The sequence below is a fragment of the Rhinatrema bivittatum genome, chromosome 12 (assembly GCF_901001135.1).
Source record: "Rhinatrema bivittatum chromosome 12, aRhiBiv1.1, whole genome shotgun sequence".
Taxonomy (NCBI): Eukaryota; Metazoa; Chordata; class Amphibia; order Gymnophiona; family Rhinatrematidae; genus Rhinatrema; species Rhinatrema bivittatum.
This window is the reverse complement of record NC_042626.1, coordinates 75,936,834-75,959,025: the sequence shown is the minus strand read 5'-3', so window position 1 is coordinate 75,959,025 and position 22,192 is coordinate 75,936,834. Positions and strand designations below refer to the sequence as shown.

At 51.3% G+C, this 22,192-nt stretch overlaps 1 protein-coding gene and 1 pseudogene across 3 annotated transcripts; both read left to right on the top strand.

Moving 5' to 3' along the window:
- The first annotated feature begins 2,005 nt into the window (after positions 1 to 2,005).
- LOC115073652 lies at positions 2,006 to 2,779 on the top strand (annotated as a pseudogene).
- Positions 2,780 to 10,376: 7,597 nt separating this feature from the next.
- Positions 10,377 to 21,462, top strand: LOC115073997 (transcription factor CP2-like protein 1). Of its 3 annotated transcripts, none has more exons than XM_029573034.1 (15): positions 10,378 to 10,807; positions 11,496 to 11,647; positions 12,075 to 12,151; positions 12,521 to 12,626; positions 12,772 to 12,878; positions 13,235 to 13,387; positions 13,465 to 13,575; positions 13,658 to 13,743; positions 13,907 to 13,961; positions 17,849 to 17,942; positions 18,400 to 18,490; positions 18,693 to 18,772; positions 19,038 to 19,183; positions 19,419 to 19,470; positions 20,036 to 21,462. In XM_029573034.1, exons 1-15 carry the CDS (start codon positions 10,725 to 10,727, stop codon positions 20,071 to 20,073), a joined length of 1,431 nt encoding a protein of 476 aa, XP_029428894.1. In that variant the 5' UTR covers positions 10,378 to 10,724; the 3' UTR covers positions 20,074 to 21,462. The 3 variants fall into 3 exon arrangements, with proteins under 3 accessions (XP_029428895.1, XP_029428894.1, XP_029428893.1); XM_029573033.1 differs by having other exon boundaries at positions 10,380 to 10,807; positions 17,846 to 17,942; XM_029573035.1 differs by lacking the exon at positions 19,038 to 19,183 and having other exon boundaries at positions 10,377 to 10,807; positions 17,846 to 17,942.
- Positions 21,463 to 22,192: the final 730 nt, after the last annotated feature.

Here is a 22,192-nt window from a genome sequence, read left to right as displayed (position 1 = left end):
CTGTAACATGAAAGGAGAGAGAAGACCTAGAACACAATGAAAAATGGAATCATGGAGTCATGGAAAACAATAGAAGGGAGGAGCGGGGAGCACAATGGGAGAAAGAGTCCTGTAACATGAAGGGAGGGAGGAGACCTAGAACACAATGAAAAAAGGAATCATGGAGTCATGGAAAACAATAGAAGGGAGGAGCAGGGAGCACAGTGGGAGAAAGAGTCCTGTAACATGAAGGGAGAGAGGAGACATGGAACACAATGAAAAAAGGAATCGTGGAGTCATGGAAAACAATAGAAGGGAGGAGCATGGAGCACAGTGGGAGAAAGAGTCCTGTAACATGAAGGGAGAGAGGAGACCTAGAACACAATGAAAAAAGGAATCATGGAGTCATGGAAAACAATAGAAGGGAGGAGCAGGGAGCACAGTGGGAGAAAGAGTCCTGTAACATGAAGGGAGGGAGGAGACCTAGAACACAATGAAAAAAGGAATCATTGAGTCATGGAAAACAATAGAAGGGAGGAGCATGGAGCACAGTGGGAGAAAGAGTCCTGTAACATGAAGGGAGAGAGGAGACCTAGAACACAATGAAAAAAGGAATCATGGAGTCATGGAAAACAATAGAAGGGAGGAGCAGGGAGCACAGTGGGAGAAAGAGTCCTGTAACATGAAGGGAGAGAGGAGACCTAGAACACAATGAAAAAAGGAATCATGGAGTCATGGAAAACAATAGAAGGGAGGAGCAGGGAGCACAGTGGGAGAAAGAGTCCTGTAACAGGAAGGGAGGGAGGAGACCTAGAACACAATGAAAAAAGGAATCATTGAGTCATGGAAAACAATAGAAGGGAGGAGCAGGGAGCACAGTGGGAGAAAGAGTCCTGTAACATGAAGGGAGGGAGGAGATTGGAACAAAATGGGAGGGAAGAGGATAGCAGGAAGATGCTGCTGCTTCCTCGAGGGCATGGGGTCCTGCTGTATGGTCACCTGTACATGCTCCATCCATCATCCTAAGCATGTAGGATTCTGGTTTGTGTCCTCTCCCCTGATGCCCTGTTCTCCCTTCTCCCTCTCTCACCCTAAGGTGAACTGAACAAGCTGATCCAGTCCTGGCTTTTGCAATGGAGCACACAATGGGTTTATTCTGATTATCCCATTGATTCCCTAAGAAGAATCAGAATTACAAACCCATACATGCACTGGGGCAAAACCAGAACTGGCTCAACGTGTTTGGCTGATGTGAGATAAGGTGGTGACGCTACTCCAGTGCCAGATTGCAAATTAACCTGGGTGACAAAGTTCCATTCCCAGGCCTGGCGCCTGCTCCCTGGGGAGCAGAGACTCAGTCATCCCTCACTGGGGATGACTTGGGGTCCATGTGAGAGAGATTCAGTCACCAGGATGGCTGGGCTGAGTGAGTGAGGGAATATAAAAATTAGGGGCAAATTCCCAAATAGCTGAGAATGAAGGCTCAAGGTGCCTGAGCCCAGTTCCAACTGAACTATAAATCCAAAGGAGCAAGAGGAAACTACTGGACCAGAATAATAAAACGAGGAGTAAGAGCAAGCTGCAAGTTGTGTTGCTGACAGTAGTGAGGCTGTGATTAATGAGCAGGTCTTGGCTAGATCTCCTGGGCTCATCAGCATTTCCTGTGGGAGAGAGGTACAGGATTATAGGAGCAGACAGCAGGGCCACCACGGATAAGTCAGCTCTGGGAATGAAATGCAGGAAGGGGCAGTGGGGAGATGGCAGGAGCTGAGGCCAGGGGGAGTGTGACGGGGAAATGGCAGGAGCTGAGACCATGGGGAGTGTGACGGGGAGATGGCAGGAGCTGAGGTGGAGGGGGAGTGTGAAGGGGAGATGGCAGGAGCTGAGGCAGAGGGGGAGTGTGACGGGGAGATGGCAGGAGCTGAGGCGGAGGGGGAGTGTGAAGGGAAGATGGCAGGAGCTGAGGCCAGGGGGAGCGTGACAGGGAAATGGCAGGAGCTGAGACCATGGGGAGTGTGACGGGGAGATGGCAGGAGCTGAGGTGGAGGGGGAGTGTGAAGGGGAGATGGCAGGAGCTGAGGCAGAGGGGGAGTGTGACGGGGAGATGGCAGGAGCTGAGGCGGAGGGGGAGTGTGAAGGGGAGATGGCAGGAGCTGAGGCGGAGGGGGAGTGTGAAGGGGAGATGGCAGGAGCTGAGGCGGAGGGGGAGTGTGAAGGGGAGATGGCAGGAGCTGAGGCACAGGGGGAGTGTGACGGGGAGATGGCAGGAGCTGAGGCACAGGGTGAGTGTGAAGGGGAGATGGCAGGAGCTGAGGCAGAGGGGGAGTGTGAAGGGGAGATGGCAGGAGCTGAGGCACAGGGGGAGTGTGAAGGGGAGATGGCAGGAGCTGAGGCGGAGGGGGAGTGTGAAGGGGAGATGGCAGGAGCTGAGGCGGAGGGGGAGTGTGAAGGGGAGATGGCAGGAGCTGAGGCACAGGGGGAGTGTGACGGGGAGATGGCAGGAGCTGAGGCGGAGGGGGAGTGTGAAGGGGAGATGGCAGGAGCTGAGGCACAGGGGGAGTGTGACGGGGAGATGGCAGGAGCTGAGGCACAGGGGGCGTGTGAAGGGGAGATGGCAGGAGCTGAGGCAGAGGGGGAGTGTGAAGGGGAGATGGCAGGAGCTGAGGCACAGGGGGCGTGTGAAGGGGAGATGGCAGGAGCTGAGGCAGAGGGGGAGTGTGAAGGGGAGATGGCAGGAGCTGAGGCACAGGGGGAGTGTGAAGGGGAGATGGCAGGAGCTGAGGCACAGGGGGGAGTGTGAAGGGGAGATGGCAGGAGCTGAGGCACAGGGGGAGTGTGAAGGGGAGATGGCAGGAGCTGAGGCACAGGGGGAGTGTGAAGGGGACATGGCAGGAGCTGAGGCACAGGGGGAGTGTGAAGGGGAGATGGCAGGAGCTGAGGCAGAGGGGGAGTGTGAAGGGGAGATGGCAGGAGCTGAGGCACAGGGGGAGTGTGAAGGGGAGATGGCAGGAGCTGAGGCACAGGGGGAGTGTGAAGGGGAGATGGCAGGAGCTGAGGCCAGGGGGAGTGTGAAGGGGAGATGGCAGGAGCTGAGGCCAGGGGGAGTGTGAAGGGGAGATGGCAGGAGCTGAGGCAGAGGGGGAGTGTGAAGGGGAGATGGCAGGAGCTGAGGCACAGGGGGGAGTGTGAAGGGGAGATGGCAGGAGCTGAGGCACAGGGGGAGTGTGACGGGGAGATGGCAGGAGCTGAGGCAGAGGGGGAGTGTGAAGGGGAGATGGCAGGAGCTGAGGCACAGGGGGGAGTGTGAAGGGGAGATGGCAGGAGCTGAGGCACAGGGTGAGTGTGAAGGGGAGATGGCAGGAGCTGAGGCAGAGGGGGAGTGTGAAGGGGAGATGGCAGGAGCTGAGGCACAGGGGGGAGTGTGAAGGGGAGATGGCAGGAGCTGAGGCACAGGGGGAGTATGAAGGGGAGATGGCAGGAGCTGAGGCACAGGGGGAGTGTGAAGGGGGAGATGGCAGGAGCTGAGGCGGAGGGGGAGTGTGAAGGGGAGATGGCAGGAGCTGAGGGCGGAGGGGGAGTGTGAAGGGGAGATGGCAGGAGCTGAGGCAACAGGGGGGAGTGTGAAGGGGAGATGGCAGGAGCTGAGGCACAGGGGGAGTGTGGAAGGGGAGATGGCAGGAGCTGAGGCGGAGGGGGAGTGTGAAGGGGAGATGGCAGGAGCTGAGGCGGAGGGGGAGTGTGAAGGGCAGATGGCAGGAGCTGAGGCACAGGGGGAGTGTGAAGGGGAGATGGCAGGAGCTGAGGCACAGGGGGAGTGTGAAGGGGAGATGGCAGGAGCTGAGGCACAGGGGGGAGTGTGAAGGGGAGATGGCAGGAGCTGAGGCACAGGGGGAGTGTGAAGGGGAGATGGCAGGAGCTGAGGCACAGGGGGTGTGTGAAGGGGAGATGGCAGGAGCTGAGGCAGAGGGGGAGTGTGAAGGGGAGATGGCAGGAGCTGAGGCAGAGGGGGAGTGTGAAGGGGAGATGGCAGGAGCTGAGGCAGAGGGGGAGTGTGAAGGGGAGATGGCAGGAGCTGAGGCCAGGGGGAGTGTGAAGGGGAGATGGCAGGAGCTGAGGCCAGGGGGGAGCGTGACGGGGAGATGGCAGGAGCTGAGGCCAGGGGGAGTGTGACGGGGAGATGGCAGGAGCTGAGGCACAGGGGGAGTGTGAAGGGGAGATGGCAGGAGCTGAGGCAGAGGGGGAGTGTGAAGGGGAGATGGCAGGAGCTGAGGCCAGGGGGAGTGTGATGGGGAGATGGCAGGAGCTGAGGCCAGGGGGAGTGTGACGGGGAGATGGCAGGAGCTGAGGCAGAGGGGGAGTGTGAAGGGGAGATGGCAGCAGCTGAGGCCAGGGGGAGTGTGAAGGGGAGATGGCAGGAGCTGAGGTGGAGGGGGAGTGTGACGTAGAGACAGCAACAGCAGAGGGGGAGTGTGACGGAGAGGGCAGGAGCTGAGGCAGAGTATGATGAGGAGATGGCAGTACCTAAGGTGGAGAGGGAGTGTGATGGGGAGATGGTAGGAGCTGAGGCACAGGGGGAGTGTGAAGGGGAGATGGCAGGAGCTGAGGCACAGGGGGAGTGTGAAGGGGAGATGGCAGGAGCTGAGGTAGAGGGGGAGCATGATGGCAGCAGCTGAGGTGGAGGGGGAGTATGACGGCAGCAGCTGAGGCAGTGTAACGGGGAGACAGCAGCAGCCGTAAGCTGCTGCCAGAGCTCCATCTGGCATTCATTGCACCCTCTCCCCGTCCCGCTCTGCTGGAAGGAGGAGGGGGCTGTGTGTCCGCTGTGTCCAAAGCAAAGCTCAGCTATCCATGCCCTGAATGCTGCCCATTGATTCCCTCACTGCAGCGACCACACGCGTGCTCCACAAAGACTGACGTGCCACTCTCATGTTGCTGCCCTGTGCTGAGAGCAGAGCCCTGGGGCTGGCCTGGGTCTGAGCATCGGTGGTGGGGACCTTTCCGTGGCACACTTGATCTGGTCTGAAGGCAAACACTGACAGAGGTTTATACAATGCTGAGTGGTGTGGAACAGGTTACTGTTTATTTACACTGTGACTAGGACTGGAAGACACTCCCTTACATTAACAGAAGTTTCAAAACAAATTTAAGAAAGTGATTTTTTCAGTCACTGCACAATTAAGCTGTGGAATTTGTTGTCAGAAAACACGGTTAAGGCTCTTAGGATAGCTGAGGTTTTGCAGGACAGGTCCATAAATGATTCTCCATGAGCTACATGAAGCAGACTTTCCTATCAGGAAAGAAAGAGAGAGCTGGGTAAGGGGCGAGACAGAGAGAGAGAGAGGGGAGAGGGAGGAGAGGTGCTGTGTGCCCCATAGGCCTCATGTACAGCCCTGGTCCATTAAAGATGCATCGCTTTTCCCGTCCTATTTCAGCAGTGAGGACAGAGCCTTAGGAAAACCTTTAGCCTTTCGCCTCCACCAATTAACTATCAGGACCTGAGATTTTGATAATGAAATTCAACAATCACTACCACCCCTCCCAGAAGTATCCTGTATAAGTATTGTTCTGCTGTGACTGGAAAAGGTGCTACCCTAGGCAACTGCTAACTTCTCCTACTGACTAGGGCGGCCCTCAGTGAGGGAGCTCCAGTGATTCTCTCTTCTGTGTAAAGAGGGGAATAATATCTTCATTTGCCCTGATAGACAGGGTCAGACTGTTTAAGAGCAGCGTGGCCCATTCGACAGAAATCAGAAACCTAGCCAGCAGCTCCCTGTTGCAATGGGGCTCAGCCGAGCGTCCTGTATAACCTGCACTCCGACGCGGGTTACATAGGCGCTAATCCACCCCCCAATGCAATAGGGGAATTAGCGCCTATTTAACCTGCTTCGGATGCAGAGTGAATGTGATAGCGCTCATCACATGCAAATCATGTGAATGAGCCTATTACTCATTCACTCCGCGTGCAAAAAGATAAATGTGCGTCTCAGATGCACATTTATCGCTCACATATTAACCCCTGCCTGGAGCAGGCATTAATAGCTGAGCACAGGTAAAAGAAGTACAGAAAAGCAGAAAAAACTGCTTTTCTATACTTTTTAAGTAAAAATAATAATAATAATAATAATAATAACTCGGCAGACCGTTGAGTTATGAAGACTGATGTTGAGTTTACCGGCGTTGGTCTTCATAAGCGGCAGCCGCAGCAGGGTCGTGTTAGCAAGGAGGCGCTAAGGTCGCGCAAGCGACCCTAGCGCCTCCTTCCTAGCGCGAGCCCCTAATGTGGATATTGCATGCACCTCGTGCACGTTAGGAAAGCGGGCGCGGACTTCTCAGTGCCCACTTTCCGTGCTTTATATTGCATCAGCCCTTTGTGCTGGGTTTCTTGATTAAACGAGTGTACCCTGCTGCAGAATGGATTATCTGCTGGGTCTTGGTATCCCCCTAACTTCCAGCAATGCACAGGGACTGAGGGCTCCAGTTCCTTCACCTGAAGGGAGACTGTTAAAAGCCCACAGTGTATTCTCGTAGCTGATTTTAGTACAAGACTTGGAACTACATGTCCCACAGTGCACTGCGGCATGAGTTGGCTGGGGGGGGGGGGGTGGCTGGTCAGTAGGAGCAGGGACAGGCCCTCCCTAATGTTTGAAAGACCCGTGTCACCTGGGACTGGCTAAAATCATCCTGGCTGTGGACTGGAATCCCTGCTTTTCTTGGAAAACCTGTACGTGTGATGGGGTAAGGGCTCGGCCTGCCCCTCCCGAGCTCCATCCCCACCTGCCTGTCGGCTCCCACACATCAGCTTGGTGCAGTGCCGGGGCTGGACCCGCTTCTGTTTTCACACCAAACACTGCAGCTTTCCCTGCCAGTGCAGCCTCTGGTGGGGGCTGTGTGTTGTGTATACACAGGCCTGGAGGCTGGTGAGAGACACCGGCTGTTAGTACACAAACACAGGAGAGGACACCCTGGCCTCCTCACTATAGCACCCTTGGTTACACAACATCAGGGAGCTGGTTCACATCCAGAGCACAGAAACATAGCTTTATAGGGAATTTCTCTCTGGAGTTACTTAAACTGAGATGATCTAGAGAGATCCAGTACAATGCAGGAAGCCTGTGTTATAATAATCCTTATCACCCAATGCACCTCACTCCTACCCTGCAGCACCCCCTGCTATTCCAGTATTGAGACCCCCCCCCACTCACAACTCTACCAATGCACCTTATTCCTGCTCTTAAACCCCCCCCTGCTATTCCAGTACTGAGACCCCTATGCATAGCCCTGCAAAGCACCTCACTCCTACCCTGCAGCACTCCCTGCTACTCCAGTATTGAGACCCCACCCCACTCACAACTCTACCAATGCACCTTATTCCTGCTCTTAAACCCCCCCTGCTATTCCAGTACTGAGACCCCTATGCATAGCCCTGCAAAGCACCCCACTCCTGCTCTGCTGCACTCCCTGCTGCTCCAGTACTGAGAACCCCATATAAACACAACTCTGCCAATACATGCCACTCCTGCCCTGCAGCACTCCCTGCTATTCCAGTAGTGAGACCCCCCATTTACACACAGTTCTGTCAATGCACCTCACTCCTGCCCTACAGCACCGCCCGCTATTCTAGTAGTGAGACCCCAATATAAAACTCTACCCATGCACCTCGCCCTGCAGCACCCCCTGCTATTCCAGTTCTGAGCCCCTCAGGCACAGCTGTTAATGCATCCCAATCCTGCCCTGCAACTCTCCCTGTTCTTCTGGTATTGAAACCTCCCCAGCATTGTTAATACACTTTTCTCATTCCCACTTAAAATGAGTAGGCATATAAGAAGGTGTTTTGGATGTTTTGGGGGCTCAATGGGTAGAGATGCTCATGTGATCCCAGGAAGCAGTTACCATCTTGGAAGGATTCAAAGTTTCCCAGATTATTATTCCTATTAATTCTACATTACATGGTAACACAGTAAAGATGGCAGAAAAGGACAAATGGTGCATCCCATCTGCCCAGCAAGCCTCTTGTGGTAGTATCTGCCGCGCCATGCAGGTTACCCCCGTTTCTCTTAAGGGCAGCAACTGCCGCTCCATGCAGTTACTCCATGAGCTTTCATGAAAATTCAGACAGTGCTGATGTGTTTTTCACTTATGTCTGCATATCAGTACCCCAGATGGTAAAAGTCAGGGCCCGTTGGTGGTCATCTGAATCCAACTCCTCTTCCACCTCATCCCACTCCTACCACCGTCAAAGCAGAGAGCGATGTTGTAGTTGCATCAAAAGCATCAAGGCTTATTGGTTAGGGATAGTAATCCCATGCCTTCTGTTAAGGGTAATAACTGCTGCTCTGTGCAGGTTGCCCCCATGCTTATCAGTTCCCCAGACCGTAAAAGTCAGAGCCCTCTTTGGTTGCTGTCTGAATCCAACTCCCCTTTCCCCCTGCTGTTGAAGCAGAGAGCAATGTTGCAGTTGCATGAAAAGCATCAAGACTTGTTGGATAAGGGTAGTAACTGCCACACCAGCAAGTTACTCCCATGCATCCTTTTCTTCATTTCCTTTCTCTAGGGATCCACAGTGTTTCTCCCATGCCACTTTGAATTCTTTGACTGTTTTCATCTTCACCACTTCCTCTGGAAGAGCATTCCAGGCATTCACCAACCTCTCCATGAAGTAATATTTCCTGACTTTGGTTCTGAGTCGTCCTCCCCCCCCCCCCGAGTTTCATTTCGTTAACCCTAGTTCTACTGATCTCTTTCCAAGGGAAAAGGTTTGAAATCTGTGCATCATTAAAATCTTTCAGGTATCTGAAGGTCTGTATCATATCTCCCCTTCCCTCCTCTCTTCCAGGGTGTGCATATGAAGATCATTCAGCCTCTCCTCATAGGTCTTCTGATACAGACCCCATACTATTTTGGGTCGCCCTTCTCTGAACCACCTCCATCCTGTCTCTGTCCCTTCGGAGATACGGTCTCCAGAACTGAGCACAGTACTCCAGGTGAGGCCTCATCAAGGACTCGTACAAGGGGATAATCACTTCCTTTTTCTTCCTGGTTATTCCTCTCTCTATGCAGCCCAGCATTCTTCTGGCTTTAGCTATCGCCTTGTCACATTGTTTCGCGGACTTCAGATCACTCGACAGTATTATCCCAAAGTCCCTCTCTTGGTCCATGCACATCAGTCTATTCCCGCCCCTGCCCCCATAGGATTATCACACCCAGGAATCAGGACTCTGCACTTCTTGGTAGTGAATCCCAGCTGCCATATCTTTGACCACTCTTCCAGCTTTCTTAAATCCCGTCTCATTCTCTCTACTCCTTCAGGTGTGTCCACTCTATTGCAGCTCTCAGTTTCATCCACAAATAGACAAACTTTACATTTTATCCCTTCTGCAATGTCGCTCACAAAGGTATTGAACAGAGCCAGTCCCAATTCTACACCAGAATAAGTATTTTTCACAAGTCCTGGTAAGAGAGATGACATCAGGACCTTGCATGTCACCTGAACCCCAATGGCGGGACACTCATTTGCCTGGGACCTGGTGCTTACCTTGCAAACTGCAGCAAAAGCCTTGGGGCTCTGGCTAGCAGTCCGACTCTCCTTGCAGCTCCTGCCTCTGTTTTCACAACAAACACCCAGGTTTCAGGAATTGGAACCTGCAGCATTTAAGGAAAGTTTGCAGTGTTTGCAGACAACAGAAAGCATGCGCAGCGCTCCCAGGAGAGGGCAGGGCCTTGGCAACAATGGCCACTGACCTGAAGTAGCCAAGGGCCTGTGAGAAGGTTCCTCAGGGTCCCTGCCAGCAGCCCTGCTTCGCAAAGAGTTCCCAATGACCTCACACAGGGTGGCAGCTGATTGGTGCAAGCAGTGTGTGATGTCACGTCTGACGCTATAACTGATGGCAGGAAAAGCCTTCTATCTGGACACTGGCACAGGGCTAAGAGGCTTCCCTGGGTTTCGCTAAAGCTTTGGGTCTGGTGCCACGTGAAAGGCTGCAGTGCATGAGGCACCGGCTGAAGGGGAGGCTCGGAATGAATGATTTGTACTCTAATTGGAATAAAACGGAGATGCTGGAATTTAAGATTTGTTTTCAGGGATTTAAAAGGGAGAACAACTGTCTGGGTTGTTTGCAGGTCAATACCCCACAGACCTACAAGATCATTTTCAAAGGGAAACTCCATGAAGAAGCCGGAAGACACCCAGGTAGGAAAGTACCTCCCCCCCCCAGCAGTTAGTGATTCTATTGCCCCTGCCCCCTCCCGGCATTTACTGTATCTCTGTGTATTGCCCCTGCACCTGTCCCCCTCAGCACTGACACTGCTCCTGGATGACTCCGTGATATTTCTAACTCTTCCGTATTTATAAATTCAATTTAGTTTATTTTGTGATTGAGAAATCTAACCCTGTGTCACTCCCCCATGGGTTCATCTTTAAGATGCACAGCAGCCAATCAGGAAGCCTCATTCTCTGCCAGCAGCCAGCCCTGCCCTGAATACAGGTGAGCTGGGAGTATAAAGGTGGAGGTGGTGCTGTCTGTGCAACTGCAGGCTTAGGGAAATCCAAGGAGCCCAGCCAGGGATCTTCACGCAGCCTCAGAGATCCTACTGAAGGAAGGGCGGCAGCCTCAGAGCCCCGGCGCGGGATCTTCACCAGCTTCAGAGAGTCCACGGAAGGATTGCGGCAGCCTCAGAGACCCCATCACTGCACAGCGGGGGAGGAGTGTTATTCTTAGCTTTCATTGGCCCAGGGGGTCCCCTGCACCATGCTCTTCTGGCATAGCCAGCCAGAGCACTACTGGCCCTCCCCGGCTGAGCACTACCAGGGTCCCACCAGCAGCATCTTCAGGTAACAGCTGATTCTTTCATTATTAACATTTCTGGCATGATAAAACTCTCTTGCTCAGAATGTCTGTCCTGCCACAAGCCTGCAGCTGCATCTGAGTCTAGGGAGGGTAAGGGAGCTGGACGTCTCAGAGAGGAAAAAGTGTGAGAGAATTTGTACCTGGAGCTTGGGCTCAAACTATTAAACACCCCCAGAGGTAGCCCAGCTCACAGTAATGTTTTTTCTGCTGAAATTCCAAGGTATCCCCTTCCTGGGGATTTGTGCCAGTGCGTGAGGTAGTGTGGAGGGTGCCACTGAGCCTCATTACAGGTGGCAGGTGCTCACCCTCCTCCCTCCCCATTAATATGCCCCAAGCGTTCTTGGGCATGGAAGAGACAGGCTCTTTTCTGGGCTGAGCATGCACTGTGGTGGATTTTTTGCTCTCCATCAGCCCAGGACAGGTGCTCTGCAATGGTTGGAGGTCAGTAAGGAACAGGAATTAGATCTGCTTTAAGGGCTCTGCCAGGTACTTGTGACCCGGACTGGCCACGGTGGGAGACAGGATGCAGGGACTGATGGGCTTATGTTCTCATGTCAGCTGTTGCTTTGCTATAAACACCAGATTACCTTGTGAGGTATGCCAAATGTACCGGGGCACTGCTTTCACTGTTAGGGAGCTCTTGGCATACTGGGGAACTTCTTTCTCTTTCAGGGAAACTTTGCCGCTGCCCTTTCTAAAGCAGGAAGAACAGCCGGTTTCTGCCACGACAGAGCTGCACTGCCCCACGTTTCAGTGCGTCCTATGCGCTGCCACCTCACCAGCCATCAAACTTCAGGATGAGACCCTGACATACCTGAATCAGGGTAAGGGGGCAGAGCTAGCCAGAAACCTCAGTTACCACCATCCACTGCAACCAAGGTCTAGGGCCATGGCTACCCCCTCCCCCCCAAACACACCTACCAAATACAATCGGGGGCAATGGCTACCACCATACCGACACACACCAACCCAGGTCAGGCTCCCCCACCGCAACCAAAGCAGGAGCCACGACTAGGCTTGTCCCCTACACATACTCTGACCATGGTTGTGGCCATGGCGGCTGCTGCACACCTAATCACTGGAAGAAGCAAAAAGCACATAAAACCTTCCTTCTGCAGCCTTTGCAGAGGTGCGTGTGGTCCCTTTCTGCATGCATGGGGGCTCCTGGCAAACAGCAGCTTGAACAGCATGGGTGGGGTTTGAGCTGTCTTGCTAAGCTTCCCCCATCCTTGGGGTATCCTCTGTTTTCAGGGCAGTCCTACGAGATCCGGATGCTGAGTAGCTGGAGGCAGGGCGGAGAGTCCTCAGGGTGCAGGAAGCTTCTGAAGGTGAGACACTGCTGCCGGGGGCCAGGGCAGTGGAAGAGCGCTGCTGAGGTGACTGCACCAGAACAGGGGCAGGGACCTAGCACCATAGTCCTATTCTTTCCTTCTTCTCCAGCTGCCACTTGCAGAAGGATTTTTCTGGTTTTTTTGTGGGAGGGAGGGCTCCAGGCAGTGGCTTGGCTTGGCGTAGGGGGTGTGGAAGGCACAATGCCCCGGGCTCAGGATTCATGAGGCTGCAGTACTCAGTGCATATAACAAGTCCAACTGGGCACGAAATGGTGCTGGTAAATGTTAAGGTGCCAGTACAAACTGTTTTCATGCATAAAGGAGGCCTGATCTCTGAGCTTGTCCTCGTCTGCCTCCTTCCCACAGAGCATGATCAGGGTGGGTTTTCATGACCGGCGGCTGCAGTACACCGAGCGCCAGCAGCTGGAGGGCTGGCGCTGGAGCCGCCCTGGGGACCGGATCCTGGACATCGGTGAGTTTCCCGTTGGCCCTGTCCCCCCCCCCAGCTGCAGCCACAGATGGCAAAAGAGCCTGCTCTGCCTCCCTCTATGCCTTTCCTGGAAGCTCCTTGGAGGAGGCTGCATGTCTCTCATATGCTGTCTGCTGTACTGTTTCAGACATCCCGCTGTCGGTGGGGGTGATGGAGCCTCACATGCACCCCACCCTGCTGAACACAGTTGAGTTTCTCTGGGACCCCACCAGGAGGACGTCTGTTTTTGTGCAGGTGAGCAGAGCTGCCAGCCACAACCTGCACACAGCTAAAAGGGCCAGGAAGTTCCGACAGGCTGCAGTTGTTGGGAAAGCTCTGCCAGTGCTCTCGGCCCTCCAGGGCCCAGCTTCCGCAGAACTGAACTTGGAGGCTATTATTCCCTATCAAGGAGGGTGCAGCATGGCTTCATTGTAATTGTCTGTCCCAGTCCTGTACGCCAGGGAGCTCAGCGAGTGCCCCCGCAACTCTACGGAGGCGCCCCTCCCCCCTCTCCAAAGCGGGGGAGGGGCTGCACACGGACATAAACTAAACCAGTAAACGGCGCGGGGTCCCTCCCCGCCCCCCTAACCTCTGCCCTCCTCCGCCGCCAGGTTCACTGCATCAGCACCGAGTTCACCCTGCGGAAGAACGGAGGAGAGAAGGGGGTCCCTTTCCGCCTCCAGATCGACACCTTCAAGGCGGACGAGAGTGGAGCCCACACGGAGCCGCTGTACTCTGCCAGCTGCCAGATCAAAGTGTTCAAGGTCAGGTCCCTCCTCCCCTAATCCCCTCCTGGCTGCAAACCTCCCGCAGGGCTTCACAGGAATCATTTGTGTTTCAGCCCAAAGGAGCCGACAGGAAGCAAAAAACCGACCGTGAAAAGATTGAGAAACGGTCTCTGCAAGAGCGAGAGAAGTACCAGCCCTCCTACGAGACCACGGTGCTGAGCGGGGTAGGACGTGCACTAAGTATCTTCCCTGCTGCTCTCCTCCCTCGGTGCAGAAGTGCTCCTCTAACCCCCTTCTTTTGTTTAGTGCACCCCATGGCCAGACTCTGAGGTCTCCAGCAGCCAGCACAGCCCCCCCAGCACTCCTGGGCTCAGTTCACCGACTCCAGAGAGGTAAGGGGGGGGGGGCACATGCAGTCTTGGGCCAGGTCTGCCCTACTGTCACACGGTGCGATGGGAGAGGAGCGCCAGTAAGAGTTCGTCTTTAGCCAGCGCTGCCAGTGTACTCAGCACTGTACATGCTCAGGCCCAGTCTTCCACGCTTGTGTCTTCTCAGAACCTGCCCATCCCCAGCCTGCCCGTCCGCCAGTTCTCCGGAGAGCACGGCAGAGGTAAGACACCAGGATGCTACCATCTCGAGCCTGGACCAGATTTACTATTCTGTTAGCCACAGGTTGCAATAAGGTGAATGAAATGCCACAGCAGCAGAATTTGGCACTGGAAGGCAGTTACCAATGTTGCTTGTGTCTAAATCCAGGTCTGGCTCCAGCCTTTTAAACTGAGAAAAAGGGGCACCGTAGACTTAAGATGTGCTAGGAGTGAAAATGACTATCAATGTTTTTTTTTTTCATATAATGTAAAAGGCAAAAATCCAAAAAGGCAGCCACTGCTACAATTGGCCAGAAAAGTGACCTTTTATTTATTTAAGACTTACACATTAACACAATATTAACAAAATATTAACCCAACAATGTAGTTAAATGTAAGATTGAAAAATAATGGTCAGTTTTCTAAATGGAGAAAACTTACCAATGTCTGGAGTACACAGGCATCGGTACTGGGACCCGTGCTGTTTAAAGTATTCATAAATGATCAGGAAAACTGATCAATGAGTGAGGTGATCACTTTTGCAGATGACACAAAGATATTCCAAGTTGTTAAAGGAACAGTGGATTGTACATAGAAGGACTAGGGGGCACTCCACGAAGTTAGCATGTGGCAAATTTAAAACTAATCGGAGCAAGTTCTTTTTCACTCAACGCACAATTGAACTCTGGAATTTGTTGCCAGAGGATGTGGTTAGTGCAGTTAGTGTAGCTGTGTTTAAAAAAGGATTGGATAAGTTCTTGCAGGAGAAGTCCATTAACTGCTATTAATCAAGTTTTCTTAGGGATAGCAGCGGTAACATGGAATAGACTTAGTTTTTGGGTACTTGCCAGTTTTTATGGCCTGGATTGGCCACTGTTGGAAACAGGATGCTGGGCTTGATGGATCCTTGGTCTGACCTAGTATGGCATGTTCTTATGAGGATCTGCAGAAGGACTGAATGGCAGATGAAATTTGATGTGGAAAAGTGCAAAGTGATGCACATTCGGGAAAAATAATCCCAACTACAGGTCACGACGCTGGGTTCTGTATTGGGAGTCACTTCCCAGCAAAAGGATGTGGGAGTCCTTGTGAACATTACATTGAAATCCTCTGCTCGGTGGTCAGCAGCAGTAAAAAAAACAAACAAACAGAATGTTAGAAATGATCTAAAAAGGAATGAAGAATAAAATGGAGAATATCATATTGCCTCTGTCCCAATCTCAGGCATGACTGCACCTTCTAACTGATGCAATATGGTGTAGTGGCTGCCTTTTTGTTTTTTTGCCTTTTACATTATATGAAAAAAAAATTTTGGATAGTTATTTTCACTTCTGGAAGTCTACTGTGCCCCCTTTTCTCAATGTGTACTGAAAGATTACATTGCATCTGATACGCCAGGTCGTGCTCTGAGATCGGAGGGTGCCCAATTTTTAGTTATTCCTCCAGTTAAAAAATTCAAATGGGTTCAAACTAGAGGGCATGTTTTCTCCTCAGTAGCACCAAATAAGTGGAATAAACTGCCTCAGACAGCAGCAGGCTTTGAAATTGTTTAGAAAGGCATTAAAGGCAGTGCTCTTTGAGGAGGCTTATGGATGAAGTAGTTTGACCAATTTTAAGTATTTTAAACAGTCCATAAAAGTAGGATTTGTATTTTAAGTGCTGTATGTGTACCTTTGAATTGTTGATTTTATGATTGTTTATTGTGATCCATGCCGAACTGACTTTTGGAGGTGGTGGAATATAAGCATTTTTAAATAAAATAAATAATACAGGCACTTGGACATGCATCCAAAACCCCTCATGCAATAAGGGGATTAGCACATCCAAAACATGTGTCCAAACCATTGTGAAGCTAATAGTACTAATCACGTATAAATTCATGTTGATGAGGCTAGTAGCTATTACCCCCAATGCAAAAAAAAAGTGCACCCACTGCACACATTTTTACACTCAAAAATTAATGCCTGCTGCGGAGCAGATGTTAATTCTTGAGGAGCCCCAAAAGTTACAGAAAAGCAGAAAATACTGCTTTTCTGTAGCTCCTTCCACTTAATATCATGGTGATATTAAGTCAGAGAAACCGAAAAAAGAACCGTAAAAAAAAAAAAAAAAAGTGTGGCTAACGGTCAGGTTAGGAAAGTGGACGCTCAATTAACAAGTGTCCATTTTCCTAATCCATGGCAGTGCACAAGTTAGGAAATGGACACTCATAAAATTGAGCTTCTATTTTCCTATCCCGCTGACAAGCCAACTCTCCTGGGCGCCTGATGCCGAGGAGGTGCTAGGGATGGAAAATTTTGCATCCCTAGCACCTCCTTTGTACCATGCCAAGCCTGGACATGTGGATTGGCATGTGTAAAGAGAGCAGACGCTCAATCATGCCGATATTGCATTGGCCTGATTGAGTATTGTGTGAAGTTCTGGTCGCCCCATCTCAAGAAAGACAGAGTGGAACTAGAGAAGGTGTAGAGGAGGATGATCAAAATGATAAAGGGGATGGAGCATCTCCTATAAGAACATAAGAAGTTGCCACACTGGGTCAGACCAAAAGTTCATCAAACCCAGCATCCTGTTTCCAACAGTGGCCAATCCAGATTCCAAGTACCTGCCAAGTACCCAAACACTAAGTAGATCTCATGCTACTAATGCCAGTAATAGCAGTGGCTATTCCCTAACTCATCTTGATTAATAGCAATGGACTTTTCCTCCAAGAACTATGATGAGAGGATACACAGGCCAGGGCTCTTCAGCTTGGAAAAGAGAAGGCTGAGAGGGGACAGGATAGAAGTTTATAAAACCATTAATGGGAGTGAATGAGTAAATAAACAGCAGTTACCCTTTCAAATGATACTAAAAACAAGGAGACCCTCCATGTCACCAACAACCAGCAGATTCAGAACAGTTCATAGAAAGTGTTTTTTCACTCTGCACACAATCAAGCTCTGGAATATGTTGGTAGAGGAAGTGATCCAGGAGACAATCATAGCGGGCATAAAAGAGGTTTGGACAAGTTCCCGAAGGAAAAGCCCATAACATTAGCCAGGCAGATTAAAGAGACCTATTGCTGTCCCTGGGAGTAACAGGAATGAGATCTACTTTATGGGATTTGCCAGGTACTTGTGACTTGGACTGACTACTGTCAAAGGCAGGATGCTGGGCTCAGTGGACCTTGGTCTGATCCAGCATGGCACTTCTATGCTCTTAAAAGATGTGAAAAACAGTGAGTTTATAAACACAATGCATCCAGATACCTTGAGAGCAAATGTCTTTTTCTATAAGCCAGTGAAATCAAAGAATTATTCTCTCTGCTTTATGGAGATCTGATTTTGAAAACTCCTTTTGCTTCCCTGCTCCCACTATTACGATTCAAAATAAATGTTAAGTGCTGTGGTAATTTTTAAAGGAGGAATAAAGCCCAGAGAAGCAGCAATAGAGCTGGGGGCTCACCAGGCTAGCATTTGGGGATGTCGGCTAGAAACTGTCCTGTATGGTGGGACAGTGCCCCCTAGTGGTCCTGTGTGGGTAAAGCAATGCATAGTGGGCTATGAGGCCCTACCTTGGCCCTTGGCATGAGCTTGGGCTCTAGGAGGAAGAGATGGCAATTTGTAGCCCTGGATTGCAAAGCATTTTGGTAAATTCACAGCTGAAAGATTCTCTCTTTGCCTTTGCACTGATATATATCCGTCCTTCTCACTGTGGTGCAACCATGTGCTTTGTTTTTTGTACATAGCCAAAGTGGTGCTTTTACAATCAAAAAGGCAACCAAAAGGGCCAGGATAAAAGGGAGAAGCAGCAGTGAAATACTGGGCAGAGTTGTAGGCAGCACTTCTGCTGCAATTCTAAAGGATCACAGCAGCTCAAGGTGGGGGCAGATAAGGTTTGTGATCATTGCTCCCCTCCTTCCCAGCAGGCCCTCAGTCTCTCAGCAACCCTTCAGGACACACAGCAGTGGCTCATCAGGAATCGTTTCTCCAGTTACTGCAGAACACTGGGGAATTTTACAGGTAACCGCAGAAGCCCAGCACTGTGTTGTACTATAGAGCAGTAGGGACATGGGTGTGTATTTTGTTTCTTTTAGTAATTCATTTTACACTATAGGGAAAATAATGCTTGATGGAGACATGGTGCCTTACCTGTGGAAGATGTTTTCAGGGACCAGCTTGTGGAACCTGTGCCCCTGCTGGGAAGGATGCCAAGGATACTGATGGGGATCTGCTTGTGGGATGGTTGCCAGTAGGGAGGTTATAGTGCACCTCCTGGGAAAGATGCTGGTAGGGCCCAGTCTCTGGGTAGTGACTCTTGCTTAGTTTCTCAGAGAGGATCTGCTTGTGGGACTGTTCCCAGGGTAAGGTGGTGGTCATGGTGCCTTGCCTGGGAAGGATACTATTTGTAAGATTGTTGGCTGGGAGATGGTTTGGGAAGGCTTACTTGCTAAGAGCCTGCTCTTTGTTCTTTCTATAGGAGCAGACTTGATGAAGCTCTCCCGTTCTGACCTCATCCAGATCTGTGGTGCAGCCGATGGGATCCGTCTGTCCAACATGCTGAAGGCCAGGTACAGCTTGGGGGAAGGCTACATTGGGCAGGTGTGCCAGCATACCTCAAATCTTAGGCTTGGGGCTTCTTGTAGTAGCCGCAGCTTATGGCTATGCTAGAAGTTTCTTCAGTAATAATCAATGTAGGTTCAGCTGACAAGAGCAAACACTCCCTGGACCCTGAGCAGAAAAGTCACCTTACTGGGCATTTCTCTGCTGCAGGTCTGTGCGCCCACGCCTCACTATTTATGTCTGCACTGAGGCCGAAGAGGACAGCAAAACCTCCAAGAATGCAGCAACAGGTAAAGAAAGGCCCCCACTATCCCACAACAGCTGTAGAGTGAGGGAAAAACACCCAACTCAGAGTGAGGATGCCTGACTCCCTCCAGCCCCTCCCATACTGACCCAGCCTGAGAGTGCATTACTTCCTCCTGCCCCTAAATGCCAACTCAGGCCAAGGGCACCCAACTCATTCCCTTGCCCAGGCTGAGGGTAGCTCCTGGTGAGCTGAGGGCATTGTTGAACTTTCACCTTCTCCTAATTCTGAGCCTCCTCCAACCTTTACAGCACTTTACCGGGAGCTGCACCTACAGGAACTCACGGCCACTGAGCTAATCAATCAACTAGCAGATCTTATCAGCGTACCAGCCAGCCAGATCCAGTGGGTTTCCAGGCAAGGCCCCAGCGGGATCCAGATTCTCATCAGTGATGTGGTACGGCTCTTAGGATCAGGGGGCTAATGGGGTGCAGCAGTGCCAGAGAACAATAAGAAGGGGAAGGGAGTGCCCAGGCTTAACACCAGGAGCAAAGCAGCCTCATGCTCTCCTTCAATGCAACCTAGACTGCAGCCACATTACTAGCCCGACAGTACCCACACCTTTGCTCAGGGTGCATCACACTTAAAATCTTCTCAAACCGTGCACCAATAAGTGCCTCTCTGCTCTACAGATGGTGAGAAATCTACCTGATGAATTGTCCTTCAGAGCAACCATGAAGAAAGGCAAGTGTTCCCTAAAAGAGTGAGCTAGGAGTAAGACCAACACAGAGGATAGGACAGATGGGTTCCAGAGCTGGCAAGGCGAGTTGAGACAGTCAGGAGCCAGGCGGCTCTGTATTTGGGAAAGATGATGGATGGTGGAAGCATAGCAAATGGCCACGAACGGAAAGAGCTAGCAGCCATGCAAAGAGAAGCTTTAGCAGTAGACAGGGAGAGGGTTCCAGTCCCCTCTTTCGCTCATATAATGTTCCTGCACTACCTGGGCCATCGGGGAGAGAAAACAGGGCACATCAAGGAGCACTTCTGCCATATCCTTTTTCCAAGTAAAAAAAAGGCAGATGAAAAAGGGGGAGAGATTTAGGAGTAATGAAATGGTGGGTATATGGAAGAGCCTGCCAGTGGAGACTAGCACAGTATCTGAATTAAAGAAAGCTTGGGTTAAACAGAGGATCTCTGCAGGAGTGGGAGAGAGCATAGAGCCAACCATGTGCTATGGCTAGGCCAGACGAGGGATTTTTGCCATTACATTTTTTATGAAAATAATCCTGCTTCTGTTTGTATGTCACAGCCCAGAATGCAGATGGCTACCATATCGTGCTGCGATAAGAGAACCGTGCCTAGGAGTTCCTTGCAAGGAGGAACCAGATGCTTGCCCTCCACTTCCACTGGGCTGGACCTTCGACTGAGCAATGCAGACAGCACGGACAGGACTGACGCGTGAGCATGCTGCAGCCCAACACTCACTGTCTGTCCCTTCTAACACCTCAATCCAACAGCGTTACTGAGGCAGGCCCAGAAAGCCACCCTGCATTAGACTGTGTCATGAACCAGCAGGATGCTAAAACCCGGCAGAGTGTCAGCCAACGGTGGCCCTGTTTCTTAGGCGGACAATGTAAATAAAATCCAAACCATACCTCCCCCACTCAAGACCAGCACCACCACTTACCTTCTGCCCCAGCATCAGCTCACTTCAGCCTGGACAAGTCCAACATTCACAGAATCATGTTTCTTCTTTACATGACCCTTGGCGGCAGCAGCAGACAATCCCTACCACCCCTCTAAGGCTGACAATTCCCACTGAAAGTGAGGCTTCAGTTATCCCCGCACATTCTCTCATTTACTGCATGGAAACCATGCAGTGAGGTTTAGGCTATTTTCCTCCTGCTGCAAGAACACACACTGCTTGCACCATTGTACGTGGCAGTCCCAGAGCCACGCATCCAGGACTGATGAGCACCCCCCTGCAATACCTTTGCCTATGTCAACCAGCAAAGACTGGGACGAGGAGACACAGTAAGAAAGACAACTGTAAGGAAGGGGTATAAAAACCCACATTTTTAAACAGTAGGAAAAAGGTCAGTGCAAGCCTATCACAACCAAGAAAGTAGGCAGATGGAGATATGCTTTAGAGATGCCATTGTCATGATTACTGTGCTCCGTAGTTCATAACAAGCAGTTCCTCTCTCTTCCTATTACTTGGGAGTTATGCTGTACTCTGTTACATGAATTCCACAAGATTCAGGCAGCTCGACTGCTGCCAGGTTTGCCTCCAGCCCGTCCAGCCTCTTCCTTTCCCCATCACTGTAGCTGCAGAATCGGGGGCAGATTTCCCAAAAGTCAGGAGTAGGCACTTGTCTAGGTCTAGCTGCCCCAGGCTGGGGGTGAGTGGGAGGGCTATGCTCCTGCCAGGAGGCGTTGCTGAAGACCCATGCTTATGTAAGGACAGCTGGCAGGTTTGTTTTGGGGGGGGGGGGGAGGGGAATCATCCCCCCCACCCCCTTGGCTAGCTCCATCTCCGGTAATTGAAGAGAGACACCACCTCCCTCCCCATCAGCAAATTAGTCAGGTGGTGGGAGGAGAGGGTTAAATCCAATGCAGGCCAGGATGCGTGTAGTGTAAGCACTGTACATGGTTGTACTTTTATGTAAATGCACTCTCATCTTTTTATACACTGCCCATGAAGATGGACTGGTCAATAAAAGTGTTTGCATGGGTGGTGAATTCTCCTTTTAATAAATTTAAAAAAAAGGCCTACTTGTCCTGGGGGAAGAAGACAACCCTGCCATGCTGAGGGCTAGAGCCAAAGGAAGGCAGAGAAGCTTTCCTGAATAACAAGGCCCACTGAGGCCAGCATCCCTTCTCCATTCCTAGCCAGTGGCAAAGCCCAGGCTCAAGTGCTTCTTGCTTTCTGCTGCAGTGGAGGGTTAGGGACTTTCTACAGCTTGCTGGGCAGGTGGCCTTCACCCCCTCCTCAGGGCCCAAATTCCACAGCTTCCTTCTACACCACCTTTAATAAAAAAAACAAAACTTGCTCCAAGTTATTCTACAGCTGCTGTTAGTTTCAGGGAGAAAAAAGGTAACCACTCCCTATTTACCTATCCCAGCTCCATTAAGCAGGAGTTTATAGGTCCTTGTCCTTCTCTCTTCCAAGCTGCTCACCCTTTCAGCCCCTTTAGCGTTGTTATTGCTCTAGGCCTGCTGTCTTTCTGGAAGTGGGGTGAATAGAGTCACATCATGGCTCGATTCAGCTGCAATGTGATAGTCTGTCCTCTCTGCCCCTTTTAGAATATTTGCAAACCTCCATTTGCTTTTTTCACAAGCACCACACCCTGAGTAGGGGATTTCAAAGTTGTTCTGGATGGCTCCAGGATTCTTCTCTTAGGCAGAAACTGCTAGAGTTACTCAGATGCATCCTTTTGCACATTATCTTTCCTCTGCCATGGCA